This window comes from Nelusetta ayraudi, unplaced genomic scaffold (assembly GCF_046127955.1).
Source record: "Nelusetta ayraudi isolate G7.1 ecotype Tasmania unplaced genomic scaffold, CSIRO-AGI_Nayr_v1 ptg000135l, whole genome shotgun sequence".
In the NCBI taxonomy this organism is placed as follows: domain Eukaryota; kingdom Metazoa; phylum Chordata; class Actinopteri; order Tetraodontiformes; family Monacanthidae; genus Nelusetta; species Nelusetta ayraudi.
The window spans coordinates 11,212,501-11,230,973 of NW_027466185.1; the positions used below are offsets into that span (position 1 = coordinate 11,212,501).

At 47.7% G+C, this 18,473-nt stretch overlaps 1 protein-coding gene across 2 annotated transcripts in view; it reads right to left on the reverse strand.

The window, feature by feature from the left end:
• myo1g (myosin IG) overlaps positions 1–18,473 on the reverse strand; it is a 36,425-nt gene that overhangs the window by 17,252 nt on the left and 700 nt on the right. For both annotated transcript variants that reach the window (XM_076011779.1, XM_076011780.1), the window contains exons 2-18: positions 16,759–16,967; positions 15,854–15,947; positions 15,557–15,722; positions 14,623–14,676; positions 14,376–14,471; positions 14,155–14,271; positions 13,852–14,058; positions 13,432–13,577; positions 13,227–13,341; positions 12,788–12,958; positions 12,101–12,171; positions 8,139–8,213; positions 7,895–8,027; positions 4,761–4,927; positions 3,925–4,132; positions 3,192–3,415; positions 2,598–2,742 (exon numbers count right to left, since the gene is read on the reverse strand). In XM_076011779.1, the coding sequence (XP_075867894.1) occupies positions 2,598–2,742; positions 3,192–3,415; positions 3,925–4,132; positions 4,761–4,927; positions 7,895–8,027; positions 8,139–8,213; positions 12,101–12,171; positions 12,788–12,958; positions 13,227–13,341; positions 13,432–13,577; positions 13,852–14,058; positions 14,155–14,271; positions 14,376–14,471; positions 14,623–14,676; positions 15,557–15,722; positions 15,854–15,947; positions 16,759–16,967 (2,398 nt within the window). The remainder of the gene's footprint in view (positions 1–2,597; positions 2,743–3,191; positions 3,416–3,924; positions 4,133–4,760; positions 4,928–7,894; positions 8,028–8,138; positions 8,214–12,100; positions 12,172–12,787; positions 12,959–13,226; positions 13,342–13,431; positions 13,578–13,851; positions 14,059–14,154; positions 14,272–14,375; positions 14,472–14,622; positions 14,677–15,556; positions 15,723–15,853; positions 15,948–16,758; positions 16,968–18,473) is intronic.

Below are 18,473 nucleotides of genomic sequence, written 5' to 3' on the forward strand. Positions count from 1 at the left end.
AACTGACTTTTTCAGCTCACGTCTTTGTGCATTACTGCCATGCCACCAAGCACACCAAGTGCAAAAAATGACAACTTAGATGTTTCGAGATGGGCCGTCTTCGTCCATGTTGCTGCGTTGAATATGATTGTTCCGATTTTGCTCAACTTTCATCACAACTCCTGTTGATTATCACAGTAACACCTCTGCAGTCTTTATTTTTAAAATGTTGTCTGGCCATTACAGGATGTGCTTTTATTTTGAAGAGAGGAAGTGCAAATGAAGGGGTTTTTGCGCTCAGCAGCTGAAAAACTGCCAGAAATTTTTGAATGAATCAGCTGTTTCAGACGTTTAAAAGTTAGTTCCCACTAGTGGTCAATCGTAGTTACTGCACCTTGGTTTGGCTCGGTGCTTACGAGTGAGGGCGACACTTGTGCTGTGTCTCAATTCAGGGTCTGCACCCTTCAAACCGAGTGTCCTCCGTCTGAAGGAAGCGTTCTTCGAGGACCCGGCCTAGAAGGACGGACCAAACCCCGCCTCCCCGGTAACCACTCGGGACGGTCTAGCCTTCGGCGTATTTCCTCATTGCGTCACTGCCGTTCCCTCCGGCTGGCCAACCCCGGAAGTGACGTTTTTATAGCATCAAGCTAACCATTGGTTCGCCATCTAACGATGCCGTTGGATGATCAAATAAGTAAAATCCTACGTTAAAAACTGGATACTTTATGTGAAACTTCAATACTTAAATCTGTACGAAGTGTCTTTGTCAGAACATGCCGCTAATTTCAGCTGACTTCCCAGGATCCCACGATGCTTTGCTGCAGCATGCAAAGCATCGTGGGATACACAAGTACACGAAGGATAGTAGCGGTGCATCCTTGGAAATCGGCTAAAACGAGGGCGCATTCCGAGTATGCATTTTGAGCGTCCTAAGGACCCTTGGAAATTGGGACAAGCCTTCGCGCAGTGCTATGACACAACTTCCTTTCAAAATGCGTACTTCAAGGATGCAGACCCTCAATTGAAACACAGCATTGGTCTGTAGCTGAGGCTCCACATTTGTGACGACGGCAAAAACGTGAGACAATTTCTTGATTCAGTGAGACAACGCCACCTGTGGTCATTTGGCTCCACGTAGCAGGAAATATAGTGAAGGAACACCGCCGCCGCGGCCCGACCTCGAACCCTCGACCGGCGGCAGGATGAACCGGAACGGTCACCGACTTATCTCCCCTCGCCAGTCGCCAGCCTCCAGAACAGCGCCACAGCAGAATGGGATCAAATCCCCGCAGCCTGTTTCAATGCAAGTACTTAGCGGAGAGGAGGACGTATGGGCCGAGCGTGTGCACGGATCCCCTACGGGACACGTGCACACGCTCAGATAAAACTTCTCCGCTGCATCTCACAAGGTTGTTGCGGGAAAAGTTCCAGTAATCGCATTAAAGCCCTTAATGCCTGAAACCGAGAACCGCCCCCCCCTGCCCCAGGCCCCCCACTTAACTCTGTTATACAGTATATAAATATGGTAATTTTAATCTAATAAAGTGCACAACTGCGCACAAGAGGTTGGCACGGTGCAGCGAAGGGCCTTTGGTAAATGTGCTGGAAACTGTCCCCGCTGGTTCCACACTGGATGAAGTGGCCAGGTTAAAAAAAAGCTTGATTACGAATTAATTGCACATCTTTAAATGGAGCGGACAAGATGTTTGTTTCACTGAGGAAACAAGCAGGAAGTGAAGCAGTGTCATTGTGTGTGAGCAGCGTGCAGGCAGCAACTAATGGAGACATGGACCCAATGGATCTCGTGACGTTCCTCGATGTTTGCGAGAGGATCTGGGGCACATGCAAAACCCCCTCGCAGCATCCTGTTGATCTGGAAGTGGTGCTCCAGCTGACTACACAGCACATTAACACACACACACACATCCATAGGTCTTACTGGAACTGACAACAGCCACGTGCAGCCGATGCCAGAACAGGGCCACCGAGTCACGGGCACAAACAGGCTAACGGGAGTCGGGATCACGTCTCACGCTAACCCCCTCGACCCCCGGCCCCGGCCCCACAGCCTCAGATTAGCCAGCGAAACGAGCCGATTGTGCTCACGAGTCCCTCTCATCCCTTTCAGAGTCACACCGTCTCCTTGCAAGGCTCATCACATGCGTCGCAGGCGACATCCACAGCAACGGCCGAGTTTTCTGCATTTTTTGCGAGACAATTTCAATCATTCATTCAGGTCTTTGTTTGCCCCATCAGACGGATTTTCCCAGTTGTGTTTTCTAAAAGGGGAACAAGCGGTTTGTTGTGCGAAAGAGTCACGCGGAGTAGTTCTGGTCGTCCGGTCGGCGGGTTAGGGTTAGGGTTAGAAAATCAACATTGGAGTAGAAAAAAAAGAAACAGAGTGAGAGATTGAAAACAGGATGTGTGTCAGCGTGAAACGTCTGTGTGCGTCTAATAGACGAGAACAAGCGGCGCTGTTATCTTCTGTTATCTGGCATTTTGGACAGCGGAACGTCTCTTGAAAAAACGAGGCCAGTTTTGTGAGAATGTGGAGCTCCCCCACTCCTTTTTTTATAAGCACGTCCTCTCAGTGCGGAACAGCGTTTCTCGGGACTCACGTTGGCCAGGTAGTCCCTCTCCCAGGCCCTGCTGACTCCCCAGTCCTTCCTCTGTCTGCTCAGAGCCGTCAGCGCTGCCACTTTAGCCTGAACCTCCAGCATGTCCGACGGTGGGATTTTCTTCACGATCTGCCTCGCCCACCACCTGAAAAACAAAACAGAGGTATCAGTCGATACCTGTCTGCTTTAGAAATATAACTGAAATAACTCAAGTTGCAAAGTTTGGGCTAAAACCCCATAAGTGAAACTAGCTCTGTGTTCAGCGCTAAGCTAAACTTCATGGATCTACTGTATAAATACCCCGTTAAACAACTAACATTAGTTGAGGCTAAAGATTAATTTTTAGGCAAAAAATGTTGTTGTTTTTTTACTTTTTCATATCTTCTATCATCACAGCCAATCTCTAAAGCTGCCGAAATATGCAGACTAAATGCCAAGCTAAACAAATCCAAATTAACTTGTCCCTGTCATGCAAAATTAAATATTTTCGCACTAGCTTTATTCAAAAACAGTTTTGTTCATATAAATGGTTAATTTCTAAGTCAAACTGGACCCTAAAAGTCGCATGGTGTGTTGCACGTTTGCTAATCTGACCTGCGGTGCAGCATGACTGTGATCTTGTGAAACTGGGCCAGGGCCGCGGGCGGCGTCGGCCACTCCACGCTCCTCCCATAGTCGGACATGTTCCGCACGCCGGCGAACCTCCTCTCCACCTCCCAGAAGTGGGCTTTGACCTTGTAGCGCTTGTAGCAGCCCATGATGGCGTAGGTGGCTCTCAACCGCCGGCACCTCATCCTGGCCAGGGCGCCACGCCACACCTGGAGGTCGGCGGCAAGAGGAGGAGGAGAAGAAGAAGAATTAGGAAGTGTTTTTTTTGGGAGTCCCAGTGAGCTGCGAACAAAAACTTGTGCTCCAGTTAAAACGCTCAGACTTCCTCTGCAGAGTCGACAAAGTAGGTCAGCATAGAGTGAGAGAAATGAGGAAAAGGCGCGTTTCATTGAGCCCGTGCGGTAATTGACTGAAATGTAACTGCGCCGTGGATCTCGTTAATTATCCCAATTATTGTTACGGGAAATTACGATTCGGGCTGGCTGACGAATCTCGAGGCCGACATAACCAGGAGCCACGTATTCACGAGCGCGAGGCAAAAACTGCAGTCATGCCTCTGAAGATTCTATGGGTCCCAGTTTGAAACACGACAGCAGGACGCGGCGGTCGATCAGCTGTTTGATCACACGGCCTGAAAAAAAAAACCTCGAGGTCTGCACGTCCAATCGGTCATTAGCGCACTGGTGGGGATGTGGCCCAGATCTGACGGTGCGCCGACCTTCTGCAGGAAGAGCACCAGGATGGGGATGAGGGCGGCCCGCTCCTGCTCCAGGGTGAAGAGGGTGCGCGGCGTCCGCACGAACAGCTTGCTCTTGCCATACGCCACGTCGTCCTTGAAGCCGTGCTGGTTGACGACCGTCTCCACCGCCTCCCGATCGGACGACATCAGGTGGTGCGGCCACGTGTACTCGCACGTCATCTTGTACCTGCACGATGGGGGTAGGAGGTGGGAAGGAGGAGGGGAGACACTGTGAGGGTGCAGGCGGGATGACAAGGCGGCTGCAGCGGGGTTTAACAATTGCAGACTTTGGAAAAAAAAGAAAAAGCGTGCATTAGCGTGAATTATCTTCATGTCTATTTATAGAAAGGACCTCACGCACATGACTCAGTTGGCTTCAGCTTGGTGTTGAACAGGAAGGGGGAGTTGGGAGGTGGTCGTGGGGGGTTGGGGGAGGGTCCCACGAAATTCTGACTAACCATGCGCTTGCAGCATGCAGCTCCAAATTGAGGACAGACTCGCAATCAAAGGAAACATTATCGTGAAAAGTAGCTTAGCTCTGCTGGATTCTGCACATTTCCTTTTAGGCTCGGCTGAGGAAAATACTCTCTGTGCTTTCAGGGCTTTGTGCCTCTCCTCCACTTAGAAGCATGTCTCACATCTTACTCAAGTTGATGGGGAAAAAAATTATTACAATAAAAAAAAAGTCCAACAGCCGCTGCATTGTTTGATCCCTGAGCTGCTGAAACGTCGCTAATGCACAGGGCCTGTTTGGCCGACTTCCACCAAGATGAGCGGTTCAGACGAGCTTCTGGTTCCCCCCTCCAGTATCTTACCGCTGCAGGAAGCGGTCGTAGGGCTGCCTGTAGGCGAAGCCTGCCCGCCGCACCATCACGTTCTCCACCAGGCCCAGGTAGGCCACCTGGTGCTGGCAGCGGCCGTCGTCAAACAGCACCGGGGACTTCATCTCGTTGGGCTTTATGCAGCGCACGTAGTAGGGCTCCTGGAAGGCAACATCAGCCTGATTTAGTTTAAAATCCTTTTGTTCATACACAGGAAGTGCAAATCATCTAAGAAACAAAAGAAGTGTAATCTTTTTGAATGCAAGGGAGCTAAATCTGCTCCTCATGTTGCCCCCAAAACCATAAAAAATATCTGTAGACACTTCAAACAGACACGTCAAATTTATGCACGTATACAAGAACCACTGAAGTGGTTCACATTTGTCCTGCAGAACTTTCTCAGTTATGATTGGCGACCTGTCTTCTTCGAGTGCCCCTCTTTCCTGTGGAGTCCCACAAGGCTCTATCCTTGGCCCTAGCCTTTTCTCACTTTATATGTTGCCACTTGGGTCAATAATTACCAGGCACAACCTCTCTTTTCACTGCTACGCAGATGATTTACAAATCTATCTGCCGGGCCTTAGTCAACTGTATTGCTGACATTACGAATTGGTTGGCCCATAATTTTCTACACTTGAATGATGGTAAAACCGAGTATATTGTGTTCGGGGATACTGAGACGGTTGGCCTTGGCACCTTATCTTCAACGCCTAGTCAGTCAGTCAAGACTGTCAAGCCAAGTTTGACAAACACATTTCAAATGCTGTCAAGGCCAGCTTTTTTCAGTTGCGTCTTCTAGCCAAAGTTAAACCGTTTCTAACCCGGCAGCACCTTGAGACAGCCACCCATGCACTAATCAGCTCAAGGCCGGACAATTGTAATGCACTTTATTTTGGCATTTCCCAGTCTTCCCTTAGTCGCCTCCAACTTGTGCAAAATGCTGCAGCCCGGCTTTTAACTTGCACTAATAGACGGGAGCACATCACTCCAGTTCTTCGCTCCCTTCATTGGCTCCCTGTCTTTTATAGAATACATTTGAAACTTTTAATGTTTGTTTTTAAAGCTCTTAATGGCCTTGACCCATCTTATCTATCAGAACTTTTAGTTGTTCGCGACCATGCTAGAGCCTTGAGGTCAACTAACCAACTGTTGCTGGATGTGCCCATGTCAAAACCAAAGCGGCGGGGTGACCAAGCTTTTTCTGTTGCGGCGCCCAGGCTTTGGAACAAGCTCCCAGCTGAACTGCGCCTTCTTACTGACCTGGGCCTCTTTGTTTTTCTCATCATGTGAGGTTTAATCAGCGGTGCAGCAGGTGAAACCCCAGCTGCAGCTGCATTAACAGTCTTCAGTCAGTCTGGTGTGAAGTTCTCTCACACATCACGGAGGGACTCAACACCCCCTGACAGAGCCCAACCCGCTCTTCCCAGGAACGACAAAACCCTGAATTTCACAGTGGATGCAAGTTGGGAGGAAGTGAGGCGGGCGGAGGGGCCGCTGGTGGCAATGGAAGGGAAAAAAAAAAATACACCTGCTCTTTCAACGTGACCTTAAGGGGAAAAAAAGTGGCTGTCAAGGGAGTTTTCCTCCGTTCTACCTGAGGGTACGAGCGGCCAACAACAAGTAACGGCAGGAAGTGTCAGACTTCAGTCGGCCAGCGTGGATGAGGAGGTTTCAGCACGGCATCGCAGACTTCAGGTGTTTCAGCAGGTGCATCATCAGGGACACATATAAAGACAAAGTGTCCGGCCAAAAATAAAAAGCAGGTATCGCAGAGACACACCGGCAGCCTCGGAAATAACCGGTGACTCATGCAGGCGTAACATGGGCTCAAAGGAGCACAACAACATCCTCCCGGCACTGACAGCAATGCCAACTGGGAGAGAGATGTGTGAAATTTCAAAGACCATACGAGCGCATAATCAAGCCTCCAGTGTGTGTGTGTGTGTGTGTGTGTGTGACGTAACGTCCACTCTGCCCAGTACTAGCACACACAACAGTGGTAGATTATGTCACAAATGAGTCACATAATTCACTCATGTAATTATTACCACATTTGAATGAAAAAACAATCTTGCACACGTCAAAGAACTGAGTTGCAGACTATTGATGAACAGCGCAGAGCTGAAGACAACTACAATTCCTGCCAGGGGCTAAATAGCTAGCTTTGGTTAAAAACAACTTTATGGTAATTTTTTGTTTCATAGAATCCAGTACTTTACTTCACTAATATTTAAAGAGATTTTTGGGGAAAATGTGACTCGTTTCAGAAACGAGGTTAAAAAAAAAAAGAATAAAAAGTTTTTTAAAAATTAGCTACGTGAGCTATAGGTTTAAAAAAAAAAAAACAAGCTAATCCCATCCCTCCATTCATCTTGTGCCGCTTATCCGGAGTCGGATCAATCAGATGCCCGAGCCACCTCAGCTGGCTCCTCTCGATGAGGAGGAGCAGCAGCTCTACTCCAAGCTCCTCCCAGGTGACTGAGCTCCTCACCCTGTCCTTAAGGGTGCACCCAGCCACCTGACGGAGGAAACTCATTTTGGCTGCTTGTATCTCAATCTTTCGGTCATTGCCCAAAGCTAATGACCATAGGTGAGGGTGGGAACGTAGATTGACCGGTAAATCGAGAGCTTCGCCCTCCGGCTTAGATCTTTCTTCACCACGGCAGAACAATACAGCAACCGCATCACTGCGGACGCTGAACCAATCCGTCTGTCGATCTCACGCTCCTTCTTCCCCTCACTCATGAACAAGACCCCGAGATACTTGAACTCCTCCACCTGAGGCAGAGGCTCCCCACTGACCCAGAGAGGGCTAACCAATCAGAAGTTAATTGTACTTGGGGGGAAAAAATATATATTTCTACATTGTCACTGCTGTTCTACATCCACTGCTATGCTTAATTTAGACCAAATAAGCTCAAATAAAGCACCTGTTAATCTCCAGTCATTTTTACTAAAGCTGAATCAACTTTCAACAATTCAAAAAAGTTTAAACCTGAACAGCTCGGCACAAATTTGCTCGGCTTTATTTCATATCGCAGAATGCGAGACGCCTTGACTGAGTTCTAAATGTTCCCACACTACACACACAGGTTTTAAAAGGTCAGCAGTGGGCTGCAACCACCGACCTTGCAGGCCAGTTTATCCACCAGGGCCACAATGGAGTTCTTGAAGAGTGTGGCGGCGGTCAGAGGTCGCTTGGTGACCTCCGTGATGCTCAAGTGGCCATCTGGCCACATCTCCTTCAGGACTTGGCTGGAACTGCAAAGGGGAAGAAAAAAAATGAAAAGGGCATAGTTACCCAGGTGGTGTGCAAAAGCTATAACTGAACTGGGGGATCGAGAGTAGCGAGAGGAGATTCTTATTTGGCACCTGTTGTACATGAGACGCTTGAAGTCCTGGAAGAGCATGTCCTTGTTTTTGTCCAGGATCCCTTCGACAGAATATCTGCAACACATGCGGAAGGGAGGAAGTGAGCGCAACAGAGAGAGTGACTGGCAGCAAGTGGCGGGGGCCAGGAAGGCGGTCAGCATGTCACACAGGCGGCAGCAGTCAAAGGGGGTCGCTCTCGTTCTGCGCTAATGGACTCAAATCTCTATCCTCAGTGATTGACGGCGCTCAGGCTCTCGGATTAGTCAACAGTTCAGCACCCACACCCCCACCCACCCCCACCTCAGTGGATCACGTTTTTGACTTTTTTTTTTTGTTTGTTTGTTTTTTTTTGGGGGGGGGGCATGAGAGGGGGGGGGGTTGGACAGGAGGACAGAAAAAAATATATAAGCTTACTACAAACTAATCTGTCTGAGGCCAAAAGAGAAAAAAAGAAAAAAAAAAGTGAGGCATCAGAGTGCGAGGTCACGGGCGCACAGTGAGGCACAGTTACATAAGCCGTCCAGCTCCAGGGTGAGATCCTGCTCCACTGAGAGAGCAACCCCGAATAAACCTCACCCTCTCCTTATTGTCACCCAGAGTGGAACAATACGGCTGTCTCGCTCACACACACACACACACACACACACACACGCACAGACAGTGTGATGGTCTGCTTTAGACTGAGGGGACAAAAATTACCAGCTGCGGCTTGTGTTTTGTGTTTATCAGGTACAGACGTGACATTTTACTGTTTCACCAGCCACCCGACACACCAGGCTGTGAAGAGTGGGAATTTTGGGGGGAGCATTGTGGGGCATTTTTCCTTTTTGTGGTTAAATTGAGGATAATTTCTACCTTGGAAGGTTCTAAAATTATATAAAATGAAGCAAATCAATTAAATCTTATGAATTTTGAAACAACTAAATCAACTATAGGGATAAAAACAGACTGAGAAAAGGCGACATTGCAACTTTGAAGACAAAAAAAGCACTATTAAAAAAATCAACACATCTATTATAAACACAAGACTTCTGAGAACTCACATTTTGTTTACTTAAAGCACTCATTTCTCTCTCTCTCTCTCTCTCTCTCTCTCTCTCTCTCACACACACACACACACACACACACACACACACACACACACACACACACACACACACACACACACACACTGATGTCTCTGATTTCCGCCCCTCTGATTAACGCACACAGAGGGAGGCTGGAAAGTGGCAACCATGCTCACAGTCACACACACACACACACACACACACACACACACACACACACACACACACACACACACACACACACACACACACACACAGAGCGTCACGTGTCGCCTGCGTGGCCCCGTTTGTCACTGTGTCCTAGACTGTCACATCTGGAGGTGACGCACATGCGGGCCAGCCATGACAGATGTGTCCTCTTGGCTCGCGGGCCGCCCAGAACCACCTGACTAGATCGGCTTGAGTCGGGGGGGGTGGTGGAGGTGGCAGTTGAAGGTATTATGGGAGAGCGGCGAGGGGCTTTTTTTTTTTTTGCGAAAGACGGGACTGTCAGAGGACACGCTGGGATGAGGACGGGAGGATGTTTAAATCAAGTCAATATATATATACTGTATGTAGTAAAGGGTCCAGGCTGGTGCAAGGTGAGGCCTGCTGCTGGAGGGAGAAATATGATGCATGTGTCGCTGTGGCTCAAAGTGCTGCGTGGGCAGGCTACGACACCGCAGGGAATGAAAAAAAAAAAAAAAAAGGGAGTCAGGTGAGCGTTGCAGCACAAGAGGCGGAGAGAGACAGAGGAAACAGGATGTGGAGAAAGAAGTAGGATGAGGAGGGCGGAGGCAGCGAAGTAGGTCAAAGCCCGCGATGGCGGCGGCCCGGCCGGGCGGGGACGAGGGGGGTATATTTAGCCCGGTGAGGACGGCCAGGGATGTGACAGGGGGTAATGGGGGGGTCTGCAACCACCAGGGGGAGCGATGGATGAGGGGCGACAGCTCAGCTGGAGCGGCGACGACGGGGGACGGACGTAGCAGGTCTGTCATCCAGGACGGCGAGGATTTAGCGCCGACAGCGACAGCAGCGGCGTGACTTTTAGTTTGCTCAGCGCTAAATGAGCAAGGCGGACATTTAAAACATAAAGAAACAGACGATGGGCAACATGTCCAGGTTCAGTTTAAAAGCTTACATCCACCCAGAGAAGCTGACATCGCCTGTTTGTATTCTAAAGTTTCATTAACTCAGAGATTAAATCCAATATAGAAAACATTTAAAACACAAAACCAAACAATTTAATCCAATGCCATTTCTTTACAGTCAGCATCTTTCACCCCCACGACATGTGCGAGCTGACGTCAGCTGAGGAAGGTGACATGTCAACGTCAGCTGAGCTCTGTCACGTGCAACAGCCTACAGCGCATTATGTTACACCAGATGTGCTAGCTAACATAAAACCTGTTTAAATTTTTGGGTGAACTCCAGCGAAGGCTGGATTTTGTGTTATCCCGGTTTTCCCAGAGTCAGAGGACCTCCCTAAACCTATTTCCTCTTCCTCCTGATTACTGCTGCTGCTGTTGCAACGTCTCACACAGCCAAGATTGTCTCATCAGCTGGCAGCCTCTTCCTCCTCCTCCTCCTCTTTCTCGTGTTCCCTTGACATATTAATGTCCTTCCCCCCTCTAGATTGAGGCCAGTCCACGTGAGCGGTGTTGATCTTCTGGAAACGCAGCGCAGCGCCGGGCCGATGGGCTGACTTGCTGGCCCCGGGCCTCATCTGGCCGGCGCGACGCTCAAATCCAGTGAACACATTAAGGAAGTGGAGCAGCGACAGTGAACGTGATGAGGCCTAGCGTGCCGAGGCCAGTGTAGGTTGAGAGTGAAACCCATGCAGGAACAGGAGGGAATCTAAGCAATGACATTTGAAGGGAGATCACTGGGAAAATTTTCAAAAACAACTTGCACACATATTTTCCCAAATTTAAAACCATCCAAAACAGCAAAAACAGAAGTTCCCTCAGCACAGCTCAGATTTTCAATTCCTGATCATTTCTTTTTGCACCCTGAAATCAGTTCAGGTTTGTTTTCATTTCAGGGGATGAAAGACACTCATGCTGTTTGCTGCACTTTGACAAGGAGGGAGGTGGCGGGCAGCTGGGAAAACTACAGCAACAACAATGATTTAAGGTGCCGCTCACCGACAGTTTCAGGGAGAAAAGACAAAGTGGAGGAAACGGATGAGTCAGAAAAAGAAAAAAAGAGAGCGGAGAGTCAAAGATGCTGTATGGCAGGCTTGGAACATTTTGTGACTGACGGCTCAGTGGAGGGAGAGTGTGAAGACGACATCACAAGGTCTTCACAGGAACACTTGTCGTGTCTTCACGTCTTGACGTGAAGTGTGTGTGCGTGTGTGTGCGTGCGTGCAGGTGAGGACGTTCTTTGCGTGTTCGCAGGTTTCGAGCGTCACGTCTGACGAAACATTTTTCCATTTGCACGTCAAGAAGGTAAACGAAAGCAGCCTCCGCTCTAATCTTATTGTTGAAATTTCGGAGGAAATTGACAACATCCACCACCATGCTGGATGTTTTTGATATCCAGCGACAAACTTCCGAAGGCTGGAGGTGCGATCATATATACTGTATATACATACATGAGGTATATATACATATATATATATATATATTTATATATATATATATATATATATATACATATGTTTTTGTTTTTTGTTATTTAACATCCAGCTGACGCATTTGCATTTGAGCACCGCTGTGATTTGCATTCACCCTTGCCACAAACCAGGGTCCTTTTTTAAAATCAGGATTATAAGGCTTCTGCATATCGACCTCTGCACAATATCCCCTTACAACCACATGCCTGCAGGGGCACAAGGCTGGAGGCTGAGAGGGCAAACTGTAGGAGGAAGAGAAATCCCTCCCACCCCCACACTCCCACACCCGAACTCACGTGACGTCTCCGGCGTAGTGGCGTATGCGGAAGTGCTTCTGGAAATCCATGGTCTTGTCGGTGGGGCTGAGCTGGAGGAGAGGAGGGACACGAGGGTGAGAGCAAAGCAGATGTTTGGTACTGCAGGGAGGGAGCGACAGAGGGATGAGTGGGGAGGTCCGTGGAGGGGACAGAGGCTGGAAACGGTGGAGAAACTGCTCCCTCTAGTGGGGGGGAAGCGGTGGTGCGCCAATTTTGTCTCACGTTTTCAAGACAAAATTCAGGACCAGAAGTTGAGTAAATACAGAGAAACGTTTCAGAATGTGAATATGTCAAGTGGGATGATTTTTAATTAAAAAATTTTAAATGTTCAAGCCGCCCCCTGACACCTTGTGTGCAGGAGGAAGCGGGTACAGAAGATGGATGGATGGATGAAAATAACAGTAGGAAAAAATATACCTTTAAAGAGATTTTTATTTAAACACAGAGAGTTTTTGCCTGTCTTTTTAAATAAATCCTAGTTTCAAAGAAAATTCCTGTCAGTGAGCTGAATTCACGCTTTCTGATGTTCTTTGTTTTATAGAATTTTTTCAAACAGAACCTTTTCACACAGGCTGCTTCCTCTGAATCACAGGTTATTTTTTGTAGGGTAGAGGTGGAGGTGGAGGAGGGAGAGAGGGAGGCGTGTTGCGGAGGGTGCGTTCTCACCTTGCGGGAGGTGTAGTGGGGGTGCTGGGCCAGCTTGACGTTCATGCTGTCCAGGCAGACCGTGTCGGTGACGTTGCCCACGGTGAGGCAGGCCTCATCCAGGATGGAGATGATGCCTTTATGCGGCTGCTCCACCAGGTCGACGATGATCTGGTTGTTGAAGTAGTCGATCTGGATGCAAACGGGGTCAGGTGTCAAGTTCGAGGCAAATGTGTCACCCAATTTGCTTTTACGTGGCTCTTGTTGCTCTTATTAACGCTCCACTGCTCTTTATTCACCATCATAAATGAGAAAATTATTCGGTTTGGGAAACAACAGCCACTTAGACTAGTCCACAAAAAATTACCAAAATCCAAAATAGTTACCTACAGATTTTTTTTTAACCATCACTCACTCCCCATCACCATATAAGTATCTTGTGTTGGTGTGCGTTCCTTACATGAGTCCACATAATACCCTCCCTCTCGTACTCGGCCTGCTCCTGCTGGAGGATCAGCTCGATGAAGAGCTGCTGCAGCTTCTCATTGCAGTAGTTGATGCAGAACTGCTCGAAGCTGCGTGGTGAGAGAAGCAAAAGAAGGAACGATGACGTGGCAGTCGCAAGATGACGGGGTGATTTGTCACGCGGCCGCAGACACACCCACCTGTTGTTGTCAAAGATCTCAAAACCATAGATGTCCAGCACGCCAATGACGGTGTTCTTCCCGTGGAGCACCGGGTTGTAGTCCTTTACCTCGATCACACTGTTGATGCGGCCGACGATCCATCCGAAAAGCCTCTCGTAGAGAGCCTGCGTTGTGGAAACAAGGTTGGGGTCAAGGGGTCAACTTTTAAGGAAAGTAGTTTCCACGTTGTATGTTATGCCCTCAAATTTTTATTTTTCATCCTGGACTACAGTGAAGGCAGCCTGGTAAAATTCATGATGCAAAAAAAAAAATCATAAAAAAATTTAAAAAAAAGACATATTTAGCCCGCTGTTGACAGCCTTCTGCAAACTCACTGACTCTTAGCTTTCTGCTAACATTTGTTTGCAAATATAGCACACAAGACACAGATAAAGGTACCTTGGCGAAAGCGTCTCTTCCAAAACAGGCTTCTTGCTCCGTGTGCCCCTTCTCAATGACCTCGCGGCCCCCGGTGGCCACAGTGCGATACAGCAGGCTCTTGCTCACGCTGTCCTGGTTCGTGTGGCACAGCTCAGAGATGTGGTGCACGGCTTCCAGCCCCTGGATCTGGACGCTCTCCCCATCGCTCTCAAACTGAATATTACCCTGAAGGAGGTGATGGATACGATTCATCTGCATTTGCACTCAGATACTATAGATAAAAAGAAGAACGTTCGCGGCCAGAGGCGAGGTGTAGCGCACCAGCAGAAGGATGGTGGCCAGGATGTGACATATGGCATCAATCTCCTCGTGTGAGAAGCCGATCACCTCCAGGGCACTCATCACCGCCCTGTGGCTGGCACGGTCGTTGTTGGAGGTCTGACCAGAGAAAAAGCAACAAACAGGTCTGCTTTGAATTTCTGCAAATTACTGACAAAGAATGTTGCCAACAAATGTAGTATTACATCCTGTTTGTTACTCACAGCAGTAGCAGCGCCCTCTCTGGTGTAGGTATAAACAGCCGGATCATTCTGAAGATGCAGCGAGCGCAGCAGCTCCTCTGAGCCTCCGCAAAGAAGCTACGACGCAGACACACACACACACACACACACACACACACACACACACACACACACACACACACACACACACACACACACACGTTTTAAAACTCACTACAACATTGTACGATCGTGCTGGGAGCGGCCAGAGCAGTGGGCTGGAGCTCACCTGGTAAAATGAGTGGAAGTTCCTCTCGCCCTCCTGCTGCTGGACCACCCTGGACTTAAACAGGAGAAGAAGATTATAGCAGAAATCCAAATCATACATCTGTGGTTCAAGGTTTTTTTTGTTTGTCCAGCATCATCTTTTCTTAAGATCTCTCCAGATTTGACATCAAAAGAAATGAGCAGTCTTTTTTGAATGGTGGTTTGGTCTGGTTAGCATACTAATTTTAGGCCCCGCTAGCAAGGTAACATCCTCCAACATACAGCAGAATATTTATGAAATTTTAGCTGTCGTCTTCACCACTGAACATCTTGCAGCCGGAGAGTGATTAACTCTATGTCGCTCTACACTGTGCTGCAGCTGTAGGAGGCAAACTGCAGGGCGCAATGCCCGATGTACGTAAACGAATGAATTTGCTCCGGCAAGAGACTATGACAATGTGAGCATAGGCCAGCAGGTGTTTGATCCACAGCACAGCAGAACCGAACAGGTCTCGGGTGTGAGCACCACAGAGGGCTCGACACACTTCACATGGTGACGTCTACATCACAGTGCTGTCGCCATAGCAGCTGCACCTGAAATATCAAGAACGGGTCAGCGACAGAGTCCTCGTTGTGTGTGAATGCAGTGCCAAAATAACAAAGCTAAACCTCAAAGAGGTCACCGCAGCAGTGCTGCTATAAAAAAATAAAAAACAGATCTTGTCACGCTGTGAAAAAAAAAATCATGGCACCATCATTCACACCAGCGCTTGGCACCAAATGGCTGTTTAGCAGGGTGAGCCGTTCATCAACGTGTCGTGAGCGGCTTCACAGACAAGGTCTATTCGTGGACGTTCCCTGACACCTCGCTGCCGCCTCATTAAACATTCAGGAGGTAAAAGAGGTAAAAGAAAGATGGAGGCGGGAAACAGAAACTTCACTGGAAAAGCACTCACTTTCTCCAGCAGGTAGTTGTTGATGTGGCCCCCGGTGGGGTCGCCGTTGAAGTTGAAGTTGATGTCCATGTACTTGCCGAAGCGGCTGGAGTTGTCGTTGCGATTGGTCTTGGCGTTCCCGAAGGCCTCCAGCACGCAGTTGGACTTGAGCAGCACGTTCTTCACGCTGGTGGACGGGGGAAGGCGCAAGAGTCAACGGGAGTCAGTGGGAGACGATCACAGCCGGAGCAGGCAGGGTGGGGGTTTAATCCACTGAAACAAGAGTCTGTTAGATTTCCCTTCCTGCGGGCCACTCACCTCTCAACCTCGGCCCTCTGACTCGGGTTGGTGATGGCTGCGATGTACTGCATGATGTATTTACTGGCTTCTGTTTTTCCAGCTCCACTTTCACCTGAGAGACAGCGTATAACTCATATAAAAACGTTGACTTTCGATTAAGTACATTGGGGTCAAACTCTGGCCCCCAGTGTTATTATACAAGGGTGTCCCAAAAAATGTTTGCATCATTTCGCAGGCCAATAATTTTGGCAATTATTGTTGAAATAACCTCAAATTTTCAAGAACTGTATAGAAATAGATCAAGATTTTATATTTAATGTCTTATTTTGTTCTGTTTTCAGGTTGAGCCATGCCGTTCACTCTTTGGGAGTGAACGGCATAATCCAAGACATTTTGCGTCTTGGATTATTCGATTATGCTCGCACACAGTCACCCAGTTGTGACACGGCACACCCAGTTGACAAGTGCCGTGTCGCAGCCGGTGCACATATTGAACACTTATGAAATTGGTCCCATAATAAACTTATGATGTTCAACACCTACACGGTTCAAATTCATTAAGCTAGACTTAGTAGTTTTCAAGCTTTTGAAATACACCCTGTATTTGGCCCGCAAGGCAATACAAAATCCCTACTAGATGGCCCGCTGGTATTATACAGCACATACACCGCAAATCCCAAAATGCTCTGCTGGTATTTTGGCCCGTCAATCAGAACAGGATTTTCATTGAAGTATATTATTATTATTATTATTATTATTATTATTATTATTATTATTATTATTATTATTTAATTGGTCTCCTCTGTATTTGAGTTTGACACAAATTTGACAACAAAAACTGAAACACAAACAGTTCTACACATCAGGACTCGGCACATCAGTCTCTGAAGCTTATGACGTTCAGCAGCATGAAAGAGACGAACCCGAAATGACGATGCAGGTGTCCTTGGCACGCCTCTTCATGGCCTTGTAGGCAGCGTCTGACACTGCGTACAGGTGGGGGGGGTTCTCGTACAGCTCTCGGCCTCGGTAGGCGGCAATGGTTTCGTTGCCATAAATGTCCATCTGCCTGTAAGGGTTGACGGAGACAACCACTTCTCCGATGTAGGTGTAGATTCGGCCCTTCTCGAACCTGTCGAGGCAACAGGTGAAGACACAACGATTAGCAGAAACAACATAAAAATGAAACATTAATTCGAAAGGTCACTGCGAAATAAGTCACATGCGAAACTCATGGAGGTGCCCCAAAGTGAGGGAGGAAAGAAGTGGGTGGATAAAAAAAGACTTCCTCAATTGGAGGGAAAACACAGAGTTTGGACAAAGGAAGGGAAGGAGAAGAGCAAAAGAGCAGAGATGATAAAATATTGATGGCAACTTATAGACTTGGAAAGGAGGCCTTAATTTCCATTCTGCTTAAGAGTCTTTTTGCCTTTTCATAAATTCCCTCTTAATGATTAATTTGACGTCAAGTGAGGTCACATCTTGGAAAGCGTAACAGTAAAAGAGTAATTTCACATTTTCTCAAAGCATATGAGTCAAGAATTCTACTGCTAGACCACAACATTTTGGTGTCAAACTTAGACAGGAAGTGACACAAGCGTGTGTACACTGAAAGCAGGAAATGAAACTTGCGGTTCAAAGGGCGTCACAGCTTTGTGTCACCTCATGTTGGTGGGTGGGGGCATAGGTTTGGGCTAAGATGGTTTATAGTGAGGCTTAATGTAAGTAAAGCAACAAAATGTTGTTTGTCTCCCTCCAGATGATGAAAATCGTTCAGAACTCAGTTACTATGGGGAGAATGAGGACTTTCATGAACACAGCGCCCCCAGCTGGCCTGGGATGGGGCAGTGTCAGCATAGCACCTTCGAACATCTCCAGGTTTCTTTGGTACCTCTGCAGTTCTGAGCATGCAGGGACTTTCAGAGAGCTCGGCACAGTGGTGTTGACATTAGTCTTGTGTTGCACTGTCATCTTGAAAGTGGGTGCAGGGCACACAACCGCATAGTCCCACACTAGGCAGTGGTGCTGTGACAAGTGACAAGTCAGTGAATGGTTGAACTAGTTTAAGGTAAAAAAGAAAAAGAAAAAAAAGAAAAACAAATAATAATAGATATGTTGTTTTACATGTAATATCTTCACTGTTGTAGTCATCCAAAGAGACTGGTTTTGAAATATTAACAATGAAGAGAAATGTGAAATGTTTTAACTAAATGTGGAAGGTGTTTGTTTCGTCTTGACTCAACATACAAAAAAATGTCTGTGCCCGCCAACCTTCTTGAGGCTTCCTCTGTGTCAGAGTTTGATACTGGTGACAAAAAAAAAAAACGGAAGTCACACCATTCTGTTTCCTAATCAAGCAAGCACCAGACAGGTAGACAGCTCTCACGCAAGACCAGGGTGGGTAGGAGAAGCTGATTTGTCACTTCTGACATCCTTGGTTGGCAAATCAAGTCTTTATTTTTTTTTTGCTCTCCGGCTAAATAGATTTATTACGGATGGACGGATGGAAAAGAATCATCGTTGGTGACGGAGATCCAGGGGTGTCAAGGATAATAACGGGAAAACATCAATACAAACCAGGCGGTTCAAGCCGAACAGATCTCATCAGTCAGCCTATAAGGTAACAGAATCATCAGCA